The 15,926-nt window shown below is 30.2% G+C and overlaps 3 protein-coding genes across 6 annotated transcripts; 2 read left to right on the plus strand and 1 right to left on the minus strand.

Moving 5' to 3' along the window:
* Positions 1-2,166: 2,166 nt before the first annotated feature.
* Positions 2,167-4,207, minus strand: LOC122518559 (deformed epidermal autoregulatory factor 1). 2 transcript variants are annotated; one of them, XM_043637558.1, is made up of 4 exons: positions 3,897-4,206; positions 3,082-3,573; positions 2,532-2,993; positions 2,167-2,422 (listed from the first exon to the last, which is right to left on the minus strand). In XM_043637558.1, the coding sequence occupies exons 1-4, from the start codon at positions 4,161-4,163 to the stop codon at positions 2,228-2,230; spliced, it is 1,416 nt and encodes a 471-aa protein (XP_043493493.1). In that variant the 5' UTR covers positions 4,164-4,206; the 3' UTR covers positions 2,167-2,227. The 2 variants fall into 2 exon arrangements, with proteins under 2 accessions (XP_043493493.1, XP_043493494.1); XM_043637559.1 differs by having other exon boundaries at positions 2,332-2,435; positions 3,897-4,207.
* Positions 4,208-4,775: 568 nt separating this feature from the next.
* LOC122518637 lies at positions 4,776-6,779 on the plus strand. The gene is made up of 6 exons (XM_043637683.1): positions 4,776-4,855; positions 4,921-5,249; positions 5,618-5,870; positions 5,995-6,152; positions 6,235-6,478; positions 6,604-6,779. The coding sequence occupies exons 1-6, from the start codon at positions 4,828-4,830 to the stop codon at positions 6,777-6,779; spliced, it is 1,188 nt and encodes a 395-aa protein (XP_043493618.1). The 5' UTR covers positions 4,776-4,827.
* A 763-nt stretch (positions 6,780-7,542) lies between these two features.
* On the plus strand, positions 7,543-15,876 carry LOC122518471 (protein KIAA0100). Of its 3 annotated transcripts, XM_043637411.1 has the most exons (14): positions 7,544-8,073; positions 8,173-8,299; positions 8,386-8,577; positions 8,668-8,919; positions 9,000-9,161; positions 9,242-9,454; positions 9,780-10,047; positions 10,128-10,350; positions 10,430-11,300; positions 11,413-13,504; positions 13,583-13,827; positions 13,903-14,959; positions 15,032-15,249; positions 15,358-15,876. In XM_043637411.1, the coding sequence occupies exons 1-14, from the start codon at positions 8,015-8,017 to the stop codon at positions 15,640-15,642; spliced, it is 6,264 nt and encodes a 2,087-aa protein (XP_043493346.1). In that variant the 5' UTR covers positions 7,544-8,014; the 3' UTR covers positions 15,643-15,876. The 3 variants fall into 3 exon arrangements, with proteins under 3 accessions (XP_043493349.1, XP_043493346.1, XP_043493348.1); XM_043637414.1 differs by lacking the exons at positions 15,032-15,249; positions 15,358-15,876 and having other exon boundaries at positions 7,543-8,073; positions 13,903-14,199; positions 14,267-14,358; XM_043637413.1 differs by lacking the exons at positions 7,544-8,073; positions 8,173-8,299; positions 8,386-8,577; ... (1 more) ...; positions 9,000-9,161; positions 9,242-9,454 and adding an exon at positions 9,521-9,705.
* Positions 15,877-15,926: the final 50 nt, after the last annotated feature.

Below are 15,926 nucleotides of genomic sequence, written 5' to 3' on the forward strand. Positions count from 1 at the left end.
GAAGATACTGTTATAGCTACTCACGATACATTATTTGTGAAAAATAGATGTGTACTCTTTAGAAGTACACATTTTATTTTTACAGAAAAACATGGCTAAGTTTTATTTACAAATTAAAAGTATTTGTAGAAATTTCTAAAATACATTAAGCTATTTTATATACATATTACTGATATTTAAAATAAAGAAAATGTGTTTGTGTATGAAACTTAAAAAAATAGTTTAATTAATTATTATATTGCCTTATTAAATCATAATTAAATTATATTCTAAATAAATGGTGCGCCCATTTAGATGATAGATAATGAGATGTAATATATTTAATATTTGTACTAAAATTCTATATGAAAATATCACTTTTATAAAAAAGCTTAGATATAGAGAAAAAAAATTCATTCTTATGAAACAATATTATGAACAAAAAATATTATGACGCTGTATTGGGTTATCCAGAAAATTTGTAAGTGATTTTTAATAACATTGTTTAGATTTTATTGTATTAATACTTTTGCTTCGAAGAATGTATGCAGAGTGTTTCATAAATACATTTTAACACTAAACTTACCACGCGTGATCAAATGATCGCGTCCTGTAATTTGTAAAAATTCTATAACTTTTAAAACATCAGGTGAAAACGCATACAATTTACATTATTCATTTCTAAATAAAAGAGAATATAATATTGTTCACTATCCAATTGGCTAAAGTTTCTTTTTATATGAAATGTTTTTTGTTAAAACGGTCATTCGACCTCTCGTGGTAAAAATAGGTATACATAAAATGTTAATACTTTTACTTTTACACACCAAAATAAGGAAAAATATATGAACATATGTCTGATACACCTTAATCATATGAAAATATTATAAGATATTCGAGAAACATTGTCTTTTATGCTATTCTTGGAAACTCAACAAACTAAGATACTTGAGACCTTCCTTGTTACTAAGTTCGAACAAAGGTAGACTGTTTCATTGTTAAGTACAGATCCAATTCTTGTCTATGAAAACGAAAAAAAAGTACATCAATTATAAAAATAAAACCTTCCTAGAACATAGAATGTTTCCATCCATTTATAAGAACGATTAGGGTAAGAGGCAGACACTTTAAACATTTTTTAATTATGCTTAACTCAAAAACGAACATATGTTCATATAACATTTTATACTTATTATAGTGTGTATATATACCTCTTGAAGTATTGACATGCATTTATGAAACACACATGCTTAAATAATTGACGCTTCTGTAAAATTGTAAAATAATACAAGCTAAGTGTTTGACAACATTGTTTTCAATAATGTGCTTTAGCTGTTTGTATCGATTTTTAAATAATGCATTCCATTCACTAGGATCACATTTTATTACAAGCATGCCATGGAGAAAAGGTTAATATTAGCAAAAATAAAAAATTATTATTAAATTTTTATTAAAAATCAATAAAAAATATCTTAATAACCCAATATCTAAATGATCTTATTGCTAAAAAATTCTTAAAGATTACCTCTCCTTTGGTCATTTTTCATTTTAACATTCGATCCAAATATACACTTTTAAGATATTTGTCTATTTATATCAAGATATTTATATCTAACAAGGAGAGACCAAAATTAACTAGTCAAAAAATTTGATTTTCTTTATGGTAAATTTGTAACGAATATAAATAAGTTCTACCAGAGCTTTTAATCCCATTGGCACCAGCTAATAGTAACTTTTTCATTAATATCTCACATCAATATATCTTACAAGCTTGATTGCTCTAAATTTTAAATATAAATAACATTTTTTACAAGATCAATAGGATTAAAAACTCTGGCAGAACTTATTTATATTTGCTGTAGATTTGCCACATAGAAGAATATTAAAATCCATGATCTGTCCATTACAGCCTCTCCTTGTAAGTAACATATATACAATGAACTTTCTTTCCTTCGTAGGTATAACGTGTACTATAAAATTATTTATACAGATATTCGTTATGTTTATGCATAAATGTGGTCTTCAACAACATAATATGCTTTTATACACATTCACTGGTAGTCTTTAAATAGTTACACTATAACTTATGTAAAAAATAGCCACTATAATATATACAAAATTTTGTATACTTCCATTAGCCAGGAATTTTTATATTTTAAGTCTTCATCTCTTTTTTTAATTTTGAAGTTTCTATAGTAGATTGTTCTCCCTCTACATTCCTTTGGTGAATGGGTGTAAGGAACACTAGCTATTGGTCCCCTGCAGTTGCAAGAGCATTAGTTTCTGCACCACTTTCTACTATAAGCATAACTGTATCAGTTGCACCTCTCACACATTCTACTTGATGACCAGCCCAATCTTTACGTTGACAAAATGTAGAACAATATGGTGTACGTCTGCACAGAGAACACTCAGCAAATGCCTCTCGATTACAATTAGCACACTAAAAACAAAAACTTTAATTAAAAGTAGAAAGAAATAACATTAATATATGTGCAAGAATAAAATGTTTTATACACAATACACAAAAGCATGAACACACTTAATCTTACTTTTTTATTATGAGTGTCAGATGAAGGTTGTAAGCCAACAGATTCAATGATTTCTCCTCTAGCACCCAACTGTGCAACTAATGCTTGCTCTCTTCTTTGTTGCCTATTCAATTCTTTTGCATCTTCTAATGTACGTTTAAAATCATAAGCTAATTTTAACATTTTACTCGACATTTCATCTAATTTTTTAAAAATTTCTTCAATCTGTGCATTTTCCGTTGGATGTATATTTTGTACTACAGAATCCTGATCTTGAGATTGTTGTACAACTAAGCCTTCTGCTGATACAAATTGTGGCCAAACTTCTTTGTCAGGAACTACTACTTCAGTATCACTTTCGTCATTGTTACTACCATCCCTCGAATTCTCAGTTTTGTGTTTTCGAATTGGAATTTCATTATCTGAGGTATCTCTGGCTCTTCTTCGACGTTTATATGGTGTAAATAGCCGTACAGGACCTGTCTGTAAATGCAAATGTTTAATATTAAACCCTTTAAATTAAATGATAATAAGTTAACAAAAAAAAACAAAAAGAAAAGAAATTACTCACTGCACTGTCATCATCGCAACAAGCAGCACAGGTACATGATGTTGCATGTGGCTTTAAAATTTGTTCATCTATAAGTGTTTGCAAGCTTCTACCACCAAATCGGATGCTTCGTTTCCAATCTTTACTTGACGCTCTACCACAATATGCTTCGAATTCACTTGGAGTATACCAGTCTGGTCCTAATTTGATACACCGTCCTCTTCCTCCAGAGCCAAATCTACTTTTATGCAATTCAGCATTTGTGTTTTTGCACCTTACAGGTAAAACTGCTAAATTGGCAGATTCTGACCAACTGCATATTGGTTGCGAGTTAGCAGCAGATACATGTATTTGGTCAGATTCTGTTTCATCAGTACTATTTTGAATAACTATATGAGTTGCCTTCAATTCTCCATTCCATCTCAGAGGATCTGTATCCTTATCGTGACGTGATTCACAAATGAAGCCGTTGTCAACGCATAGCATTTGCTTGAATTGTCCAGACCCAGGCAGCTACAAAAAAAAAGAACTTTGTATTGTATCATTCATACAAAATAATATAAACAGATTAATTTAAACGATGAAGTACAGTTTCGTTCACGAGCATATTTGAATTACTCATGTATCATATATGAATTAATATTATTGTATATGAATATATATATATATATAATTTGTATATATATATACATATATATATATATATATATAGTATACATGAGTATCCATTTACATCAGAACTCGATTACATTATTAAAAATTGCACTTAATCGTTGATTAACAAATAATTTTAGAATCTAGTACGTGATGATTTTCTTTTTCTTTTTTTTTAATACTTGTAATTGCTCTGAGGTGATGACGTTGAAGGTCGTCCCATTGGAAGAGTTTGCCACACCGATGATAGAACCAACAGGCAAAGAAACCGGTACACCGACTCCAGGAACACCCGGAACACCCGGTACAGAAGTCACGCTCGCTGTAACGGCTACAGGATGCGCCTCGTGCTCGGTCGTTAGGGCAGACGCTTCCTCGGTTTCGCTCGTCAACGGTTCGGACATGTCCGGTAACACGGCGACACTTTCCGATGTTTGGTTCTCCTCCATTTCGGCTGTTCTCGCCTCATGCACTAAATTGCATTAGTGCGCATGCGCCTAATAGCGCCACGCGACACTTTCATAATGCCCGAGCAAGCGCTTCTTTCCTCTTACTTTTATGACATTATTATGAATCTACATTAATTTCTACATAGGATAGATTATTTTTCTATATTCATACTCTGAAAGGATGATATTACTGAGATAAATAATCTCTTTTTACTTATTTGAATCCTTCTAAAACATCTCAAAGGAAGGATCAATCGAGTATATTATTATTGGACAAGGACATCTTTATTTATTTCACGCGGCGGTAAAATTAAATTTGAAATGATTATTTAAAGTTATACTTAATAATAACACGAATATATAGAATTTATTTGAAAAATAATATAAGGAAAATATGATAATTACTTTTATACAATATTATTTTATCCTATAGTAAATTATATGTGATCGTATTATTAATTATTTTATATTTTTATTTATATAATTTCAGATTACGAAAATTATAGAGGATACATTTTCAAAGTACCATTATTATAATACATTATTCATATATATAATGTAAATTCACATACGATAATTAGTATTTTTGTTTCAAAATACTTTTACACAATGAAAATACTTTTTTATTGATTATTGTGAATAAAAAAAAGCATTACAAATAATCATGCAAGAGCAATCTGTTGAGAAAAAAAGTATTATTTATATTTGTTACATTTTTAGTAATACATTTTTTAATAAATTTAACAATTGTTTGTAGCATCTGCAAATAACGTAACGAGTTCGGAATTATACGAAAATGAAGGATCGATCGAAATGTCAAATGATTCTCAACTTCTAGAGGAATCTTCGATAACGGCAATACAAACATCATTAATTTTAATGAAATTAGAAATGATTAAGCCAAGTATGGAAAATGTGTCATCAACGAACTCGGAAAAAGCTTTTTCCTGTATCGAAGAAAATACGAGGATGGAATTGCCCTTTTTAGATAATTCAAACAATGAATCAATACAAAATTTAACCAATATCGAAGAAAAGATTATTAACGGTTCAACATTTACTTTTTCTACAAAACAAACAAAGGAGGTAGAAGCGTTTCAAAATAAATTTAAAAGTTATTTCTTTTATATACAGGGTGTATTCGAACGAATGGTACTGCTGAGGATAGGTGGGAGGGCGGGGGTAATTTTACATGTAAAAATAAATAAGATATGTTTGTTTGAGATTCTGTTTACAAAAATCATGTTTAAAAATTCTGTGGAGTACATAGTACTTCATGCTGAACTATTTACGAATTTAAATGTGTCCGGATATACCCTGTATGTTAAAAATTAGTTTTATTTCTAATACAAAAGATTTTGTGTTAAAATGATACGAATTTTCTAAACAATTAAGTATTATTTATATACATTATATGTGTATGTTAATTAATTCCTTGATTAATCATTTAACAGATGTCAATGAAACTTACGATTAGCTGCGACACTATAACAACGCAAGCAGCAACCCCTTACTCTTCATCCATGTCTACAAGTACACTTGTACCATCAAGAGATATTTTACAAATATCTGCAGCTCCCTTATCATCTATAGGATCTATTCCTAAAAGCGAAATTTTAACATTTACTACGGATTATAACAATCGTTCACCCGATGCTTGTAGTGTACTCGTAGATGTAATTGACCAGCACGATCCATCATCTACTTGTAAGTTTCTTTTTTTATATTAATAAAATATAAAATTTAGCACAGATAATATGAAATTCATTTATTATAAAAATAAAGTGTAAAATATATTTATTATATAAATATTTTTTTTTTTCGTTTTAAGTTAATCGAGATCTACAACTATCGATCGAGGAGTCGTTTGATTTACCACAACGAAGTATATCATCTATAAGAAATGATTTTTCAAATCGAGCAAGACAATCTCGTCAAACGTGGAGATTTGGAAAATATCTGTGTTGTACTGCACCGATAGACGATGAGGTTTCAATGTTTTATTTCTTTTAGGATTTAATCGATTGTATCATAGGTGCTTCTACATATTTTTAATCAATTCGCCTAACAGATTGATACGTTACCACATTTAAGAGAGGATCCACCTACATATTCATCGATATACGTTAGCCCAACACCGATATTACATCAAAGATCACCAGTTACGCGATCTAATTTGCGGGGTAATGGAAGATTTATTTATCCAGATACTAATCAATCGTCTTTCATAGCACCTATTCCTCCACCAAGTTATGCTCAAGCTCAGGGTATTCAACTTAACTCATATTCAACCGAACAAAATCTCTCTGTTTCATGTAAATATATTATTAATATTCAATTTGTTGAAATTTTATCCTTGATGTAATAAATAAGAATATTTTGTTTAAATCTTGCTCTATGATGTTCTTATAAATTCATTATTTTTTCATTTATTTTTTAGCAAATGTTAATTCTTGGTCATCAAGACCTGTAGCTACTATTTGTACACGATGTTTAGTCCTTATCGTTACTACAACAGAAGTTCGTCGATCGACTATTACACATTTAAGTGCATTTCTTCTTTGCCTATGTGGGTTAGTAAATAAATACGAAAAATGTCATATATTTATCCTTTAATATGTTCTTTATATTCGGAATATGAAATATTTTTAAACATAATATTTATTAATTAATTTATTAAGAAGTAGAGAGTACTTGTTGCTAGATAAAATTAGTTTTCTATAATGCTACATTATAGAATTATATTAATATTTTAAATATATTAGTTATTAATTATTTATTGATATTGATTTATTAATAATAGATGCTGGCCTTGTTGTATGATCCCATATTGTTTAAATTCCTGTAAAAGTACCGATCATTATTGTCCCGTTTGTCGCACATATCTCGGAACTTACACACCTTGGTAATTTAAACATATTTCTCACAAAATTTTGTATTGTAGATATTTTTCGTCTTTTTTTAATAATCATTGGGTATAAAAACATTAAATAATTATAAAAATATATATTTAAAAATAAACTATATTCAATTATACTATGAAAAATAAAGTTAAATGTTCATCGAATGATTTAAAAATTTGTAAAATACCGCGCAAATTGAGGAATGACATTAAAAGGCGCGAAATTTAAATATATATATATATATATATATAGATATATTGTCCGTAAATTAAAGGGAATTATTATTATATTTAAAAAATATTAAAATTACTTTTACTTAGTTGATTATCAATAAAACTTCATTAAAATTTGTTTAGCGAGTGCATATGAATGAAGATAAACGATAAAATTAATAATAAAGATAAATCAAACTGAAAATTTGAATCATTTATTTATATATAACTTTCTGATTTATAATTCTGTATAAAATGAAATCTATTATCTGTATAATTGATATTTTAAGAAACCAAAGATGCGTATTTAAAGTTCAATCGTGGTATAATCCTGATTATGGCATTTATGTGCAACATTTTAAATAAATCTATAGTTGAATTTATGATGTGTATACGATGAAATTGACAAATGGCGAAAGGCAATTTTTAATACGTCGTTTTTGAAACTTCTAATATTACGTATATTAAACTTTTCGATGACACATTGCACTGTAAGATCAATATTTCGATGTATCGTTTTCGTAAGAAACGAGAGAAAAGCTAAGAATAAAAGAAATAAATGTGAACAAAAATTAAATGCCTAGAAATTTTTGATATACATATTTATATTGGTATAATAAGTTAACCTGCAACAAGTGAATGTGTTAACTATCTAAGAAAACTATTTTTATAATAATATGAAAAATTCGCATGTAATTTTGAGAGTGACATTTCTTGTAATATTATGTAATTAAAAATGACTGGATTATTTGGTTTTTTTATAGGCTTTTTTATATTGTACTGTCATTTTACTTGGTAAGTACTTGATGATTTATATACAAAACTATATGTAGATATATATATTCTGTTCTGTATTTTCATTTTAACAAATTTTTAATTATTGATTTATTACAGGGTAATCCCAAGGTTGTTATCATGGCTAGTAAAAAGAAAATATAAAATCCATTTAAGGGTTGGTCATATTTCTTTACCGTATTTTATTCTTCGTGATGTCAATGTATCTAAGAATGGCTTCACGTTGGTTAGTATAATTTTTATATTTATTGATAACATGTTTTCATGATTTAAATATCAATATATTTTATGTGTATTTTGTTTCATTTCTAGCAAGTTGAAGAAATAAGTGTTCGTAGTAGTTTATTCAGCAGCGATGTAGCTAAATTATTAGCAGTAGTTATGCGTGATGTTAGAATTAATAAAGATGTTCCTATTGAATCTAACGATCATTCGAATAAGACAAGTAAATTATTAGATTTTAGGGATAAAAAAGTTCCACCGATAATCATAACATTTGTACAGGTAATATATATTATTAAATTTTCATTATTTCTTATAAAATATTATTAAACATATGCTATATTATTCATATTTATATATATGATTTCTTAGTTTATGGCAGTACATATTGAGAATTTGAGTCTTCTCGCACTTGGTAATGGTTGGTTAGCTAATGGCAGCGCAGAAAGCCTTAGTTTAGATGGCAGCGTTGTTCATGGAGCACGTACTCTACTAGCATCTGCTACAGTTTCTGGAGGAGCAATGAAACTATTAAGACATGCATCTGATGCTTGCTTGTCGCAAATCACTTTTGCTGGTACAGCAGAAGCAACTCTTAAAGCTCAAGGAGAAATTTCAGTGGAGGTATAGCAATGATACATAACATTACTATTTATAATTGTTAAATGCAATTTTAATTTTTTCCTATTCTTATTTATATATAGAAATTGTATGTTGGTGTGACACAAACGGAAGGCTCTGGAGGGCCAGGTCTTATGCAGTTTTTAAGAGATAGAAAATCATTAGCAACCGGTGCTTCATACTCTAATATAGATAGCAATCCTACTGATAATCTACTAGCTAGATTAGCACCAATAATACCAAAGGTAAAAGCTAATCTAATTTACCTTTTAATAATTATATATATAAATATATATATTAAATGTATTTATAATTGATATTTCAGGACTTTATGTTGAAAATAGGAAATTCTTCTGTAATCGCAGGAAGAGAAGATGGTGGTATTGTTGGTTTAGAAGGCATATTAAAAGGATTACAAGCTATAGCAAAATTTCAACCACATAGCCCTCAATTAAATTTTACTATTAATTTAGAAGGGTTATCCATTCGTGGAAAGTTTCCTGTTGTTACTTTGCAATCATTACTATTAGATGCAAAAGTAAGCTTATATGATATTAACATTTTTCAATTTTATTTTAAAGTTTGTTTAAAAATATATATAAAAGATGTGTCTGAGGGTGTTATGACCTGGATAGTGATATGACCCAAAGGTGAGCTATTGACAAATTATGGATACTGAAAAGAGTTTTTGTATAAAGGGACCATTTTTTCCTGATAGCCAGATAACTGGATAAAAAAGTTGTGCAAAAATATTTGGAGTTTAATCCAAAACTCTGACGCAATCCTTAGGTGGGCCATAATACCCTCAGTTATCTTATATATTGTTTAATTGCTTTTTATACATTTATAATCTTTCCAAATAGATGGAGCAAGATATTTTACAAATATCAGTTCAACTGAGTAGTCTTTTAATCTTTTATGATTACAAAGATTGGGAATCAATATTGCAAACTGCACAAAATGAAATATCCAAGCCTGTTGATCGCGTGTCCTTAACTAGAAAACTGCCATGGGTTGAAGTTAAGATAAATACTGAATTATGTGACTCATCTTTGGTTGTAAGACTTCCGGATGCACCAGAGGCTTCTTGTGGAGTAGCACATGTGAAATTTTCTTTAAACACAGTTCTAGGTATAAATTGAATTCAATGAAAGGATTTTATTTGTTGACATTTATCAGAATTTGAATAATATAAGTTTTCTATTGAATAGGTGAAGTCATAGATTGCAATACAGAATTGGTAATAGAATCCTTATTTTGTGCTTTAAATGGAGCTATTACAAATAATCTTGAAACATCTCATTGTTGGGGTAGTCCACTTTCAGTCGGTGTGTTATTAGCAACAACTCGTACAAATGCTATAGGAATTGCTGTGGATGCTCTTGTAACAGAATGGAGCTTGGATCTCGCTCGATTCCTTGAACAAGCTTTTAAGTAATTATTTAAATGTATATATTTTTAATATGATTCTTATTATCAATTTTATTTTTATATAATAAACATTTATTTTCAGGTGTTGTAAAAAATACATAAAACCTACAAAAGAAAAAATTAAGAGATCAGAAAATACTACTCAATTAAATCTTAAAGTTACAAATTGTAATATATTTTTTATTGCTGAAAATCAGTTATGTATTATGATGCGTCTTGATGCTGCAAGTATGGAGAATAGTGTTAAACGACTAGTAGCAGTTGCTGAAGGAGTGAGCGCTATAACTCTCAATAAATATGAACCAGTTGTTTGTCAACATGCACAAGCTTTAACTCATCCATTTTTAGCTATACGAAAATGTAAATGTGCTATTACTTCAGATACTATAAATATAAGTCTTGATGGCACAAGTGTAGCATGGAGTCCTAACTTACATTTACGTCTTTTATTATTTTGGATGGAGTCTAAAGATTTTAGATCAATTATATCCAAAGAAACATTAACAAATGAAGATGTAGGTGCTCAAAGAAAAAAGCGTTTTGTAGATTTATTTGCCACTGGAGGAATTACTCTTTCTATTGATATTTCACCAAAGCATTTCTTAGAACTTTCTTCGGATCAACTACGTTGGGTACAGGGTGAATGGAAGCTTAATTATATTCGTGCAACATTAGATATGGCTGATATAGTTATGATTGAAGGATTTGAATTAGTTAGAGTGTCTAATAATGAAGAAGTACGTTTAGAAAGACAGAATAATGAAGGGTTTTTCTTAGAATGGAATGAAACCTGGGCTCTCAATATTGAATCAGTTAAGGCTTGTTTTCCTTACGAACATAAATTTACTGAAGCTATACAAAATGAACTATTTAGTATTAAGAGATGGTTAAAGGACATTCATTCAACAGGATCAGTTAAACAAACGCATTTACCATGCGATCTAATTATAAAAGTAAATATATATATGTATATATATTTATTATTTATGATAAATGCACTACTACATCGTTCTTATTATAACTGCATAAACATTTAATTATATTCAATAATACTATGTATTACAGATTAAAGAGTGGATTTTTGAAGTAAGCGATGATCCATTTGAAGTTCGATTACGAGATAATTATGAACTTTTAGAAGACGAATATAAAGAAAGTTTAAAACGTCAAGCAATGCTGGATGCTAAAGTAGAAGAACTTTGTCGTGCTCATTTACTTCTTCCACAAGGCAAAGTAGAAGAGTTGTATGCTAGTCTGAATAAGAAAAATGCAGAAATATATGTACAGAGGTGGAAACAAATGCAACGTGCAGGGCCAGCAAGAACAAGATTATTTGCTTGGTCTATGTTAGATTTAGAAATATTAGCTTTAGCTGACCCATCTATAAATGGCACGGAAAATGCAACTAAGGCTATAAGAGAAATGGATCCAGAAACTCCTTGGCCTGAAGATGGCTTGGAGTTCAACACACTTTGGGTTAGAGGCATCAGTTTAAAATGTGCTGAATGGAAATTACAATTACGAGATTTTCCTCAACCATTGCTATTAGTCGAAAGTCTTAGTATTTGGGGTCGATTAGCCGGTGCGGAAGCTGTACCACCTCCTAGAGCTAGACGTACAGTACGAATTGAAATTGGACCACCATGGGATGATATTGTTGTAGAAAGAGGAATGACATCTCTAAAGTACTACCATGATCTTAATTGGGATATAGATAAATTCAGATATGCATTTGGTCCATGTTGGGAACCAGTAATAGCACAATGTAATCTTAGTTTTGAAAAGATAATTCATCCATCTCGAGATCCCAGTCCTCCATTACCATTTTGGGATAAAATGAGATTAGCCCTTCATGGAAGAATAACTCTGTGTGTGAAACAATTAACTGTTTTATTACATGGCTCCTTAGATCCTTATAATACTACAGAAGAAATGGAATTAACATGGACAGGTTTAGAACTTGATTGGACACAAGGAAAAATTATAATAAAAGGAGATCTGGATGTATATGTTCGCACGGCCAGCAAATATGATGATTGTAGATTATTACATTTACCTAATGTTAGATTAAGTATGAAATTGGCATGGGTTTGCTTAGGTGATCCAAGAGATCATCATGCTGCAATACCTTGTGCTCCAGACAGATTGCCAGAGTATTCTAGCAATCAAGAACATGATTCTTTCCGTGCATTTCGTTCACAAAATTTAAATGTTAGTTTATCTTTAGAAACTAAACCTACTGGATCTCCCACATTGACAAGTGCACCAACAGCTTTACTTTATGGTAGTACTCTCAGATGGTTTGAGAATTTAAAATTTATATTATCAGGTGCAACAAGGCCTACAAGAAAAGGTCCACTATTTAAGAATATCAGACCAAGAAAAAAACAATTAAGCAGGCACTACAGAAAAGTTAGATTGACATTAGCTTTTCACCGTTTTCATGTAAGTTACTGGATGTCTTTTGCTATGCAGAGAGGATTTGAAGTAACTGGTGGAAAGGTAGCATGTAGTTCTGAACATAATCTATCTCTTCATCCAATTGATGATGGCCTCATACACCGTCCAAGAGCAGAATGGTCTGTTATTTATATGAATTGTGAATTGAATGATGCAGAAATTTGGCTTAAAAGTGCATTACAAGAAGAAGAAGAAAGTACTTCGTTACGACAACCGGTTGAAAAATGTTATTGCCTAAGTGTTGCTCGGGTTAGTTATGGAAGAGAAGCAATGGTCACAGGAGTAAGTGGCGATAATCCAACTCATCGTTTAGCTGTACATGATTTGAAAGGAGCTTGGACTAAAACAAATAGAGATGTTGCATTTGCTCTTTTTGATTCATTTATTAAAACACAGCAACTTAAAAAAAATTTATCAACTGCGGCTCTAAAAGGTTTCCACAGAGAAAGTACTTCTACACCACATAAAAATAGAATTAGAACTGTTGAATCAAAAAATACACCTACCCAAACAACACCATCAACATCTTCTAAACTACAACAAGGAGAAGCGGCTGGAATGTTGCAAAGATTAATTGCTGAAGCTGCGAATAAACCAGTAGCATTTAGTGATGATTTATCAGTACAAACAAGAGGACAACAATTGCGTGGACTTGCAGCATGCCACCAGGATGACGTTTTACACAAAAATTGGCTCAGTAAGATACAATAAGAAATTAGATTTATTCAAACTATTGTATAATTATCCTTATGTTATAAATTATTTCTGTTTATAGTTGCATTAGTGAATAGTCAAGTATTATTGAAAGGAATCGAAACACGGGGATATGTTATATTATCAGCAGCAAAAGCAGAAATATTACAAAGGGTTCATCGACCTGTATGGAAAGAGAGAACACTTGTTTCAAAAACAACCTGGGTTGGTTCTTTAGAATGCATGCAGTATTATGCTACAGTTAGTGCAAATATTGATGATAATATTGATGACAATATTATGTGGTTAACATTGGATAATATACAGGTATATTTCTATATAATTATCTATTAAAAACGATTCTCATTAAAAATTAATACTACTGATAACAAACGATTTTAGGAAAAAGATTCTACTGTGATAGCAGGTTTACCAGATGTACCAGCACTTGTAGGATCAGGTCAAAGTGTAGGTGGTGTGGTTAGTCAGACCGTTGGTGGTGCTGGTGGACCCCAACATCAATTACAACGTATTGTATCAAGATGTAAATGCGAGTTCTTTTATGTTGGATATGGTCAAGCTTTAGATGTTGGATCTGTAGATAATATTCTACAACCACCAAGAGAAGAAGTTAGCTTATGGGAAAGAAAGGAATTTTCAGCTGCAGATGCATTTACATTAATGCATCATGATTTAGACGTATGCACAAACTCCTTACAATATGCAATGATTTTGGATATTGTAAATAATCTGTTATTATATGTAGAGCCTCGCAGAAAAGAAGCTTCTGAACGATTACAAAGAATGAGATTTCAATTACAATTACATTCCGTTGAAGACCAAAAACGACCTATACAACAATTGCAAAATACTGTACGTGGATTAGTTGCTAAATTAAGAAGATTAGAACGCGAGACATATCTAGTACAAAAAGCACTTGCCGAGGAATCAAGTTCTGATTTACTGGTTGAAATGGAGCGATTAGAAGCACGAGTTTTTGAATGTAAAGAACAACTTAGTGCAAAAGCTGAAGAACTTGATGTAATGTTAAGTTGTTATAAAGAAACTACTGCACCACCGAGTGCTTCGACAACATTAAAAGATAAGCCAGCAGCAGTGGCAAGAGTTGCAGAAATTTGTTTTAAACATGCACAATGGAGACTTACTGACGCGGATGGTCAGTTAGGTATAGCAGACTTAATTTTGACTAATTTCTTGTATACAAAAACAAGTAAAACAGATGATTCGGTGGAACATCTTTTGGAACTAGGATATGTTAGAATGACAAATTTATTACCCAATCAAATCTACACAGAAGTCTTGACTCCGACTGAATTACAAAGTAATATGCCTGTTGACAGGCAAAGAGCTCTGAGAGTGTTTTGTAGAGAGAAAGCACCTGTTGCTGGTATTTCAGTAAAGGAACATTTCGAAATTAATGTAGTTCCTTTAACAATTGGTAAGAAATGAACTTAATGAAATAATATATATAACATTCAATAATTGTTATTATTCGTTATTATATTTTTAGGATTAACAAAAAAATTCTTCAATACAATGCTGAAATTCTGCTTTCCGGAAAGAGATCCGGAAGGGATAGAAGAACCACCAGCACCACAACGAGATTCATCATTTTATGTACCTATTGAAAGAAGAGATGATGTCGAAAAAATGAAGGAGAGAGCTGATAAAAATAAATTGTTCATATACATTAAAATACCAGAAGTACCTGTTCGTGTATCTTACAAGGTAACATTAATACTATTCTTATATGAGCCATCCACATGGCAAAGCAATTAACTCCACTTTAAACATTTTTCAAAATTTATTTTGAAATTATATATTATATAATTATAGGGCAATAAAGAGAAAAATTTAGAAGACGTTCGAGATTTTGCATTAGTTATACCGACATTAGAATATCATAATGTTACTTGGACATGGCTTGATCTTTTATTAGCTATGAAAAGTGACTCTCGTCGTGTAATATTAAGTCAAGCCATTAAACAAAAATTACAAATCAAACCAAGGGGTCCACAAGAAGAATCAGCTCCTCAGGAGGAAGATAAAGCTCGTCTACTTTTAGGTACTCGTCATCTTCCTGGTGATGCAAGAAAAAGAAATGTTTTTAAATTTAAGTAAATGCACTTTTCGAATTTTGTGCTGTAAGAATTATTTAAAAGTATTTCAATGTATTATTTATTATTATAGAATGTTTAAATGAACCCACAGAAACTATATTATGTAAATCCAACTGTTTTGTGCGTTAAAAAATAGTTGTATATGAACGTATGATAAATATTGCATAGCCTTTTATATGTATATGCGTAGATATTGAATAATTTATTTTGAAGTAAATTCTTAATAAGTACTGAATATATTGTGCTATGCTTCATTTGTATATTTATTATTGTAATATATAATAA

Source organism: Polistes fuscatus, unplaced genomic scaffold (assembly GCF_010416935.1).
Source record: "Polistes fuscatus isolate 324 unplaced genomic scaffold, CU_Pfus_HIC Scaffold25, whole genome shotgun sequence".
Lineage (NCBI taxonomy): Eukaryota > Metazoa > Arthropoda > Insecta > Hymenoptera > Vespidae > Polistes > Polistes fuscatus.